This window comes from Gopherus evgoodei, chromosome 5 (assembly GCF_007399415.2).
Source record: "Gopherus evgoodei ecotype Sinaloan lineage chromosome 5, rGopEvg1_v1.p, whole genome shotgun sequence".
In the NCBI taxonomy this organism is placed as follows: Eukaryota; Metazoa; Chordata; order Testudines; family Testudinidae; genus Gopherus; species Gopherus evgoodei.
The window spans coordinates 72,765,817-72,777,575 of record NC_044326.1 but is presented as its reverse complement, the minus strand read 5'-3'; the positions used below and the strand labels follow the sequence as shown (position 1 = coordinate 72,777,575).

The 11,759-nt window shown below is 42.2% G+C and overlaps 1 protein-coding gene across 8 annotated transcripts in view; it reads right to left on the bottom strand.

Annotated features, from left to right (window-relative positions):
* Positions 1-1,057: 1,057 nt before the first annotated feature.
* AADAT (aminoadipate aminotransferase) overlaps positions 1,058-11,759 on the bottom strand; it is a 28,068-nt gene continuing 17,366 nt past the window's right edge. For 7 of the 8 annotated variants that reach the window (XM_030564042.1, XM_030564048.1, XM_030564043.1 and 4 more), the window contains 6 exons: positions 10,555-10,651; positions 9,436-9,497; positions 7,427-7,491; positions 4,006-4,112; positions 3,314-3,415; positions 1,058-2,067 (listed from right to left, as the gene is read on the bottom strand). In XM_030564042.1, coding sequence (XP_030419902.1) covers positions 2,026-2,067; positions 3,314-3,415; positions 4,006-4,112; positions 7,427-7,491; positions 9,436-9,497; positions 10,555-10,651 — 475 coding nt within the window. In that variant the 3' untranslated portion in view covers positions 1,058-2,025. The remainder of the gene's footprint in view (positions 2,068-3,313; positions 3,416-4,005; positions 4,113-7,426; positions 7,492-9,435; positions 9,498-10,554; positions 10,652-11,759) is intronic. The other variant, XM_030564049.1, reaches the window with a different exon arrangement.

Here is an 11,759-nt window from a genome sequence, read left to right as displayed (position 1 = left end):
AAAAGAAATAGAGTAAAAACCTCACATTTCACTCTATTATTATTGAACATTTATACTGTAGTAGCACCTAAAGGGCACAACCAGGTTGGGCCACATTGCACTTGGCATGATTAAAACATGTAGAGAATGATAGTCCCTGTCCCAAAAAGCTTACAGTCTAAAGCAGGCGTGGCCAAACTGCGGCCTGTGGCCCTGATCCGGCCCCACAGGGCTTTGGATCCGGCCCTCGGGATTGCCCCCTGTGGCTCTGCGGGCCCTGGGCTGCTCTCAGAAGCGGCTGGCACCACTTTCCTGCAGCCCCCGGAGGGGGGAGCAGAGGGCTCCGTGCACTGCCCTTGCCTCCAGGCACCGGCCCCTGCAGCTCCCATTGGCCGGGAACAGGGAATTGCGGCCAATGGGAGCTTTGGGGAGGTACCTGGAGGCGCGGCAAGGGTGGTGCACATGGAGCCCTCCACCCCCACTGGCCTCCAGGATCCACAGCGCTTCTTGAAGTGTCGCGGCGTAGGGCCAGAGCAGGCATGCAGGGAGCCTGCCCTGGCTCCGGTACATGCCACTGCCACCCTAGAGCTGCTTTAGATAAGTGGCACCGGGCTGGAGCCTGAACCCTGCTAGTACCCCGCCCCCCAACTCCCTGCCCTAAGCCCCCTGCCTGCACCTCACACCCCTCCTGCACCCCAACTCCCTGCTGCACCCCACCCCATGCCTCCTCTCACAGTCCGAACCCCTCCTGCACCTCTGCCTTGAGCCCCCTCCTACACTCTGCACCCCACCTGCACCCCAACCCCTTTCCTAGAGCTCCCTCATATATCCGGCATCCCTCCTCTGCCCCAATCCCTTGCCCTGAGCCCCTTCCTGTACACTGCACGCCCCCCCCCACTCCCTCCCATATCCCAACCCCCTGCCCCGACCCTGCATACAATTTCCCCATCCAGATGTGACCCTTGACCCAAAAAGTTTGCCCACCTCTGGTCTAAAGCCATGTCTATGCTACCACTTATGTTTGCAAAAACGTTGCTCAAGTGGTTCAGATCAAAACAAACCGTCCCATGGCAAAGAGTGCAAATTAATTTCCTTTTATTTGTAACCAGAGTCTAAATGCATTTGCTCAGGTTTAAGTTTTCAAAAGTGCCTAAGTCAATTTACTCTGACCAAATATTAGTTAATTTGCTGGTGCAATGTGATTTTAGAGTTCAGAAAGGGTTGGGTTAAGAGGGTTCTGAGCGATTTCAGTGAAACACTTTCTGATCAATACAGTTTTTCCACAGTTTGAAATGTGCACCTAAAATAGCATATGTATAGTATATGGTTATGTGCACAATAGCAATAGGGTAGTTGAAGAAAGATAATTTACTGTACATATCAAGTATACCATTTTTAAAAATGAACTACTTTAATTCAAAGTCCTTTCCCAGCCACATTTAGCAAGGACTGCATTTGTCATGTCAAGTCAAAAGTTATGTGGTTCATCCCTGAGTTATTTCAAACGTTGATCTGTTTGCTAAGTAGAAAAGCTATTCCCTCCGCCAATAATTCAAAATGACCGAACAGAATTTGTTCAAACCTTCTTTTAAAATTCACTTTTGGAAAAGATCTGGTGTGAGACGATTCAGCACAATTTTGAGGAAGTTATGGGAAAATGAAGAGTGGTTTAGAATGGAATTATCTTCTTATTTCAACTACACTATTGCTGCTGTGCACATAACCATATACTATAGCTGCATTGTAATTTGGAATAATAGTCTTTTTATATGATATTGCCTGTCACAAAAAGGAGTTAATAGGTTGAACGAGATCATTTCTAATTAAACTATAGCTTTTTGCACTCCTTATCCAAAGGCATGTTCTGAGGTCTTTTGGTGATCTTCTATCCATGTTTTAAATTCCCAAAGCATTCATACCAACTAAGGAAATATACACTGTATTGTGGTTTGCTCCTTAAATGTCATTATGAAATCCTCTTTTAATGAAGGTGCACTTTTTTTCAAGGGGACTTTTAATTTGTTAGATGGTTTTCATTTGGTCTCTTCATACAGCTTCTTTTATAAGCTCAGCCAGCCTCTGAAAAGCCTACAATGAAAGCAAGATGGTTAATGTTCACATCCCAGCATTAGATAGGCAGGCAATATGTTAAATCTTAAACAGAATTTCTGAAACTATTTTAACCACAGGGGAACCCAGCTGTGTGAAGTCTTAGAACTTTATTGTAAAGCTTCGTGTTCCCTATTCAATTTGATATTAATAGCGCGTTAAATGTTCAAGAAAGTGGGGAGAGCTTCCACTTAATGTTCTTTCAACACCTCACGGCATCTATAATCTAATGAAGGCATTAATGAAGCCTAGCAGAAGGATTCTCATAACTGCAAAAGTAATACAGAGGGGTACAATCTCATACAGGAGAGAGAAAAGGAGGAAGAAAGGTGTTATATATCAAAAGTCATGTGCAATGCCAGCAAGATGCAATTTGACTAGAGACAATATGATTGTGAAATTCTTTAGGTAATGATGAAGGGATGACCAACAAAGGAGAAGCATAACTAGACATCAGCTACACACCTTAATGACTGAAGTGAAGTAAGACCAAAGACATGGGAAAATTCTCAAGGCACTTGAAACAATGGAACGCAATACTCTGGGCAGCTAATTGCTCCCCAATACCTCTATACAATGATGTGTACTCACTCACAAATACAACCATTATATTCAAGATGTTCTTAAATAACACAGATTAATTCCAAAATCATGAAGCAGAGAGAGCTAATGTGCTACTGACTACTCAGGAGAAACTGAATAGGACAATAATGGGAAAGCCTGATACAGGCCATCTTGAGCTTGTTTAATAATAAGGAATCAGTACACAGAAAACAGTGGAGTAAAGGGAATTAGATTTGAGGATGGCAAACTTTGGGAAATAAGACAAGTGGTTGCTCCTGTTCACACTAAATGAGTAGCTACACTTGCACTGGCTTCAGTGACAGCTGGATCAGCGAGTGAGATCTGGTGGTAATAAGTAAAATTGAAGAAGGCAGGTGCATCTTAAGAGACACTAAAGATTCAGCACACAACAATTCTTCTAGATAAGAGTATGTGCAAGGAACAGTTTAGAGAGTTTCAGAAGTACCACACAAACGGTACTTACCAAAACAAACAAACAAACAAACAAACAAAAGCCGACTGGAAATGGAAAAGAGGGTGATAACTACACAATATAGAGAGCTGGTTAAAATGTGTAAGGAAAAAGTAAGGGAGCAAAGCAACAATTACTGCATGGGGAACATTCTTTTCAGGAATATACAGCAAATCATACTGCACTCACCTGATCCATCTGGGCTGGAGAAGACAGAGAGAAAGAAGCTCTGACATAAGAACTGGGAACTGAGCTATCAATGTTAAATGCTCCTCCAGGAATCAGTAACACCTAAAAGAAATTGATTAGCCATTTAGTTACAAATTTCTACTTAATTAAAAAAAAATAATTAAATAGCTCATTGCTGAATAATGGTCTCACAAAGAGACTTAATTCCTTCCTTCCTTCCAAAAAGGGAAGGCAGGCTACAAAAACTGGAATCAAATATTTCACAACAAAAAGACAGAACCTAGTTATTTGTAACTATAGGCAGGTTCTATCTTATCATTCTTGTGTTTTGTAAGTATCAGAGAAGTAAATCTCTAGGTTCCTTTCTGACTCATAGCTGATGTCTTTGCATAACATTTGTCTGTACAAATTATTGAATAAATCACACTTAATTTCTCTTATTAAAATAGAAACAATGGATAGTGAGGCTAGCTCTCTGTATCTGTTTTGAGGCAGAATTAAACAAACATATTAAAGATGTAGATTAACCATGCACGCATTTCATTAGTAAGGAGAGTTATTAGAATATGTTACTTTATGCCTATTCAAAATTAGCAGTCCTAATTAATGCACAGTTGGAGTTGCACTCAAATAGTTGTTTATTTAACCTCTCCCTCTCACTACATTTTAAGATCAGCAGATATTTTTCATACTGCTCTCTGCAAAGCTTTTTCCGTGATCAGCTGTTGTGTGTCAGAAACTCCTTTAATTTTAATCCATAGAAACATGCCAGCAGCAGGAGCATGCCAGTCTGCCAGACCTGGAGAGAGAAAACAGAAAAATCAAACAAAGATATGCTCTGTCCCTTCTGCAATGGATACACCAAAGACACAAAGATAGGGTGAAATCCTGCCACCAATGAAGTCAGTGGGAGTTTTGCCATTGATGACAATGGAGCCAAGATTTTACCTGCAGAATTTAAGGTCCCCTCTGACAAAATTAATATAGATGTAATTCAGTAATGTTGACACTACTTTGTTTTATGGTACTGTTGAAAATTGATGCTCTGGATTCTCTCATAGTTGGATTACAGACTGCCCAACGGGTGCACTAAAGGTACAATGGTAGGCTGATTTCTGAAAAAACAACTAAACACATGTAATCAAAACATCCTTTTCAAATGCCAGCTCCTTTCGTAGTATAATTACTATAAATGCAATCTTAATGCGTTGCATAAAGTAGACATGGTTAGAAAGAGAATTTTTTTTTCATTTTTAGTTAAAATGTTATGTTTTTCCACATAAGAAAAGAAGGGAAGAACACAGAAAGCAATCTTACTGCTTTAGTCAGTAGTTTTACTGTACACATTCACTTGTACCTTGAGGCAATCTTTGATCGCTTTTTGGCAGGACAATAATCCAAACACTCCTGGGTTTTTTTTGGCTCCAGTTTTATTAAATGTGTACATTGTATGAATATACTGGGTTGTTTGTTTCATTTGTCATCTGCCCTTATTCCTATTAGGTACATTTGATCATTACCAGCAGCTTAATTATAAACTAAAAGAATAAAGACCTCTCACAAAATACTCCAAAGCCTCAACTCGTTAGTTATGTCAATCTTCATAAAGTAAGAAGCCAGTTACTTCAGCAAGAGGAGGCTTTTCATGACTTTAGCCTTTTATGCTAAATGGCTTTACCAGATTTATTTTAATTCTTTAGTTTGGCTGGATAGGTGAAGGTGAAGATAGTGTTACAGCTCTCACCACCATGTTTCTGAGCAGCTCCCAAAATTAACAATGAAAACTAACAAAATTCTCTTCCCTCTCCATGTACAGTAGCTGTGTGAAAGGTAGCAGAGTTGAAAAAGGTATTTTTGTTTTGTTTTCTCCTTTTCTCTCACCCTCACTTCCCTGAGACGAGGTGATCAAATAAAAGGGGTTTGCATTTGGATCTGAGTGCAGTGAGGCCCATGGTCACTCTTTGCTCTGGAGGGAGTGAGTTCCATGGGCAGAGAAGAGGGATATTCCAAGGCTCAGGATGCTAGCTTGGAACTTGGCTGGGAAACCTGGGTTCAGTCCCCAGATCTGAGATTATGTCTACGCTAGAGACCTTATAGTGGCTGTACCGATGCAGCTGTGTTGCAGTAAGATCTCTCATGTAGCTGCTCTATACCGACGGCAAAAGCGGCGGCCGTGTTGGTGGAAGAAGCTTTCCTGCTGACATAGTGCTGTGTACACTACCACTTATGCTGGTGAAATATATGTTGCTCAAGGGGGGTGTTTTTTCAGACCCCTGAGTGACATAAATTTTGCCAATATAAGTGGTAATGTAGACATGGCCTAAAACAGGCTTCTGGTGTTCCCTTGGGCACGTCTCCTAGGTTATATCTACACTGCAGTAAAAGATGTATTCTTAACTTGGCTTAAAGCAGCAAGGAAGACACATCAACTTGGCTTTTAACTCAGGTTAGCAGTTTGAGTTCAATCCCAGTCTTCCCTATAGGCTTCAGCTCGATCTGTTAATCTGAGCTAAAAGCCCAATTGCTGTGTTTTCATGGGTATTTTAAGTCAAGTTAAACTTTTTTACTTATATATTTCTATATTTATTTATTGCAGTGTAGACTCTCCCAAAGTCTCTCTGGGCCTCAGTTCCCCATCCTGTAAAAGGGGGATAATAATGCTTCCTTACCTCACAGGGGAACTGTAAGGGTAAAGATGGTGACCCTCTCAGATACTATAAAAATAGGGGCCATATAAATACCACAGATAGATGGGTTAGGTCCAGCTCCTGTGAAAATTTCAGCTCCTGCTCTCACAAGTCCCTACTGGCTGACAGGTTCATGGTTCCAGTGGAACACAGCTACTGCTGGAGATCTTGCTTGTGAAGGGAAAGGCAATCTCTTAGGTAGCTATTGCCAATGCCATGCTGGGCTCTGAATATCAAGACTGAGGTACTGATATTGACTGTGTTATTGTATCTCTCTATAAATACATCAGAGGGATAAATACCAAGGAAGGATAGGAGTTAAGTTCAGTGCCAATGTGGACACAAGAACAAATGGATATAAACTGACCATCAACAAGGTTAGGCTTGAAATTAGACAAACGTTTCTAACCATCAGAGGAGTGAAGTTCTGGAGCACCTGTCTAAGGGGAGCAGTGGGGGTAAAAAATCTAACTGGCTACAAGACTGAGCTTGATAAGCTGATGGAGGGGATGCTATGATGGGACTGCCTATGATGGCGTGTGGCCCATTGGCAATTGCAAGTAGCAAAAATCCCCAACTGAAGAAGATGGGACACTAGATGGGGAGGGCTTTGAGTTACTACAGAGAATTCTTTCCCAGGTATCTGCCTGGTGGGTCTTTTCCACATGCTCAAGGTCTAACTGATCACCATATTTGGGGTCGTGAAGGAATTTTCCTCCGGGTCAGATTGGCTGAGATGCTGGGTTTTTTTTTTGCCTTCCTCTGCAGCCTGGGGTCCAGGTCACTTGGAAGTTTAGACGAGAGTAAAAGGTGGATTCTCTGTAACTTGAAGTCTTTAAACCATGATTTGAGGACTTCAGTAACTCAATCATGGGTCTATTTGAGGAGTGTAGGGTGAGGTTCTGTGGCCTGCAATGTGCAGGAGGTCAGACTAGATGATCACCTTTCTGATCTTAAAGTCTATGAGAATCATGTTACTCCCTTTGCACTGTGATTAACTATCACAATCTGTTACAACCCTGACAGCTCATCATGCACTATTTGTGCAATTCTTTTAAAATGTTTGTCACTAAGGTACAGCTTTTTACGTAGACAGAGGTACTGCAAATAAAAAAAATACTGAACGTACTGCACTGAAATACATGTTGTTTGCATGGCTGCCTGCCACAGCAGCTTGGGGAGGCTTTCCTCTGAGCACTCCCTCATTTCAAATAGTTTAGAAAATAGGAGCATCAGATAATCGTAGGTTTGGATATTCAATGTTCAAACAAAAAGCGGAAAAAAACACCAAGAACACCTTTGAATTGTCCATGTTGCCTATTTATCACTTAATTCTGCAGGTATATGGTGATTGTTCTTGAAAATGGAGTTGATGGAGTCAGAGAAAAACAGCTTGAAAATATATGCTGTGTTTGGGTTCACTAACCTTTTAACCACTTATCTGCTGCAGCAAGCATTGCATCTCGCTGGTCCCTATAGAACGCCACTACCCTGGAGACAAACAATTCAAAATCTTGTATAGACAGATAAAGAGAAAGATCACCCTACCTCCCATCTGAGCTAAATCCACAAATGGTTAGGTATAAACAACTTTATACAACTGCCATATGCCTATTACAGAACTGTGTAAATTATGTTATGCTGCCCAGTACTGTGGGACCTTCAGGTAACAGATCCTAACATTGTTCCAGTTCCCTGTGATGCTGGTAAACCAGGTGCCAGCTCTTGCCAAGTTTGTAGGTGTCAGATGAGCACTGACAAACTCATAGCTGGAAACCAAACCAGCTCATCTGTTTGCTAGTTTTGTTCAAAACAGGTATTAGTCTTATAAGAATGTATTTAGTGTTTAGACTCTGAAATGCCTGTAAGTAGCTGCATGCATTAATCTCAGTTGTAATGTCCATATTCCATGCTATAAGGAAATATGTAAGTTTGGCTTTATAACTTTGAAAATGTTTGCTCTGAACTTGTGAACCCAGGCACAGGAACCATTCCCACCCCCCCATACCCATTCAGGAGGCCTGTCAAGATTAAACCAGGCATTAAGGAACATCACAATACAAAGGATTGATGGATGACTCTATCACACCTTGGAACTGCTACATGCAAGGCAGCTATCTCATGGGCTGGAAGGCTAAGCGTAAAAGATAATGGTCACAAGAAAATTGTTCATCTCTGTACTGTTTGAACACACACGCCTAGGGACACTAAACTCAGGCAGAGATCCCTAGGGGCTACCCCTGGGTCCGCCCTGAAAGACATTTTGAATTGACAGATTAGTACATCTCTGTCATCTTTAGGAACCATAGATGGCAACTCATTTGTATATATGTTTGCTTGCTTTAACCTGTAAATAACTCTTATTTCTCTTTCCTAGTTAATAATCCTTTACTTAGTTTATTACAGGATTGGCTATAGGTAAGGCTACGATTATGCCACAGAAGGCACGGAAGTCACAGAATCTGTGACTTCTGGAGACCTCTGTCACATTGGGGCACCTCTGCAGCCCAGCCGGCGGCAGTGGTAGAGGTGTACCCTCCAGCAGCAGCCCAGCTGCCATGTGTGGCAGGGACCCCCACAACTGACCAGCCACCACTGGCGCTGCCCCCAAATGCTGTGGGCAGTGGAGGGACTCTGGCAGCTCTCAGCCATGCAGGGGTAGGGGTCCCCCCAGCTCCCAGCTCTGCAGGGCAGCGGGGGGACTCTGGAGCTCCCCAGCTGGCGGCAGAGGGACCCCAGCAGCTGCTCAGCTACTGTGGGTGGCGCCCTCCCCCCATCTCCCAGCCCTGCACGGCGGCTAGGGATTTCCCCCCAGCTCCCAGCCACCATATAGGGGGCTGCAGCTCCCAGCCACTACATGCAGCAGGACAGTGTACTGGAACCTCATTTTGTCTGTTATGTTTTTAGTAAAAGTCAGGGACAGATCACGGTTTCTGTGAATTTTTGTTTATTGCCTGGACCTGCCCATGACAAAATCGTCACTTTAGTTATAAGCATTGTTTTTGGTATGAGATCTAAGGGAAAAATTGATCTGAGGTAAGTGACTGGTCTCTTGGGACTGGGAGCAACCTGAATAGAGTGAGTGAGTGAGTGAGTGTGTGTGTGTGTGTGTGTCACTGACCATTTAACACTGCATCCAGCTTGTCTGGGTGGCAAGACAGACTGGAGAGCCCAAAGGGACTGTCTGTGACTCCATGTTACAGTGATCTGGGAGTTCACATTTGTTACCGGGCTGGTGAAATCTAATTCTAGAACATACCACTAGTTTGGGGTGTCTGTCTTGTTTTTGACAGTCTGACCTAAGGCAGGCACTAACAGTCGCGAGTCACTCCAGACACCGTGACACTTCCTTTAAACATTATACTTAGAGACATGGCAGTAATTAAAAGAGAACCAAAACCCCACAATATAGTATATGGAATATAAGTGCATTACCTGTCTACGTGCTCCAGGAAACCCTTTTCTCCCCACTGCTGAAGAAGCTGTGCAATCATAAACTACAGAAATAAAACCCACACAGTAAATCCCATTCTTTAAAACAGAATAGTCAGCTACCAAATAAAAGCTTTTAAAAATGATATTAATATAATATTAAACATCCTGCAAGGGCACAGGTCACATCCTTGGATTCCTGGAGCCATCTCTTCCTTCACCTTCAAACTCCTTGGTAATACAAAAAGTCCACCAGGAAACCAGAAAAGGGTCATTAGGAAGACGGAGCTATAGCAGTCCCATGGGAAAATGGAAATATTAGGGAGTCTGAAGGAAAGAGGAATGGATAGGGGAAGACAAATGTGGGAATTTGGAAAGGAAAGGGAGGGAAACATACACAGCTTTGAATTTAATACATGTTTATTTCCTTTATTAGTCTCCCCACTTTTATTCTATCTCCATGGTGAAATTGGGGAGCTGAAAAGAGGGTTGGAAATGCAGTCTAATTTAAGCTCTGGGCAGAACCTTAGAGCTGACAGTGATAGAGGGGAGGGAAGGGCTCAGAAATGAGTCAATGATGACCTAGTAGGTGAGGGGCGGATATATTTCATTCTACCCTAACTCACCCTTTGAGCACTGTCTGGAAGGGAAGGGGCAATAGATAGCAGGCTACTTATACAGCACCAGCAGCGTCCACCAGTTCGCCACACTGACCTACAAGCACTGCACCAAATAAAAATTCCAAATCCTCTCCATTTATTCTGCAGCTCTTCAGGGTGGGATTTTCAAAGAAGCCTAAGGCCACACAGCACACAACTCCCATTGATCCCTAACTCCATTAAGGCTCAATAACCTATTACATAAAAGTAAAGACAGGCCTATACTTTGGAGCAATGTTGTTTCACATCTATTAGAACACACTCCAGACAAAACTTGGTCTTCCTCTCTGCGTTGTTCTTTCTTCCCTTGGAAGAATTTGTAATATAAATTTTCCTGAAAACCATGCTGAAAAAATGGCTAGGGATTTTGCCCCTCTTCCCAGTTACTATGTTTGAGAAACCATTTTATTTTTATAAACTCAATTCAGGTAACACCTATCCAATTCTCGGAGATGGCACTTGCCTGTGTGAAAGTGCTGGTGTGCATTGTTGATACTTGTATATGCAGAATAACTCTGTCAATAAGTGGTTTGGGACCAGTTAAAAAGCCTATTCTCAACCTAGGGGAAAAGAAGAAGAAGATTACTACATATACAGTCCACTATCCTTGAAATTATATCGGCACAGAATCTGAACCAAAATATGGCTATCATCCAAACAGCAACTATGGAAAATTGGAACCTTAATGAATCTGCTCCCTCTGTGTATTCAGAGTCACATCTGCTAATTCGAGTTAAAAGGAAAGAGACTGGCTTAACAATCATGAGATTATTTTTTAAAAATGTTCTTTGGTTAGTTATTTCAATTTGCCCTGTAGTTTCTGAGCTTTTAGGGCATATGTGGGTCATATTTTTAAACTTTTCTCTGCAATTGTAATGGCTACGGAAAAAAAGCAAGTGGAGATTCTCACATCACTACAAGTTTACAAGAGCAAGTCTGTCAAACACCAAATAGTGCGATGCTGACAACCCAGTGTTTACTATATTTACTTCTATTTAGCATTGCTAGTGAATACAGAGAAGAGAATGAACAGGATTGTTTTTGTATTCATGCACTAAAAGAAGCTTTATTCATATTGTCAGATTCAAACAAATCCTTGCTTGACTCTGATTCCAGGTTGAGTTTGCAGTTAGAGGAAAATAAATGGAGTAAGTTTACACATGTCGTTGAATGACAAAGATGGAACTACATGACATCATTTTTTGTAGGGTCACTTTTCAAAGTACAACCATATTTCCATCATGTTACCTTCTTTCTTTATTTCATTAGATTCTCCGGGAGAGCTCACAACTCACTAGCTGCGAGGCGAGGATTTATGTAGCTTGCTAAGATTCATTAAAAGTAATGTACACTACAGCCAGAAAATCAGGACTGAGTGCAAGGAGTTGTGAGGAGTGGAGAGCAGACTTGCAAGTCCTCAGCAAAAGATGGTGGTTGAAGGAAAGGTGTAAAGCTAGAAGAGAAGGTGCCCAGGGAAAGAGCCCTGTTATTTCTCGTGGACTGTAGGAGAGAGGATGACAGCATGCCAAGGAATGGTCAGAGATAGGGAGAGAAGCCAGTGTTATGAAAGCCAAGGGAGGCGAGAACATCAAGAACCAGAGAGGAGGAGTCTAACGCCTCCATCATGGCCCTCTAGTTTACTGAAAACTGAGGACAGGCTGCGTGTAA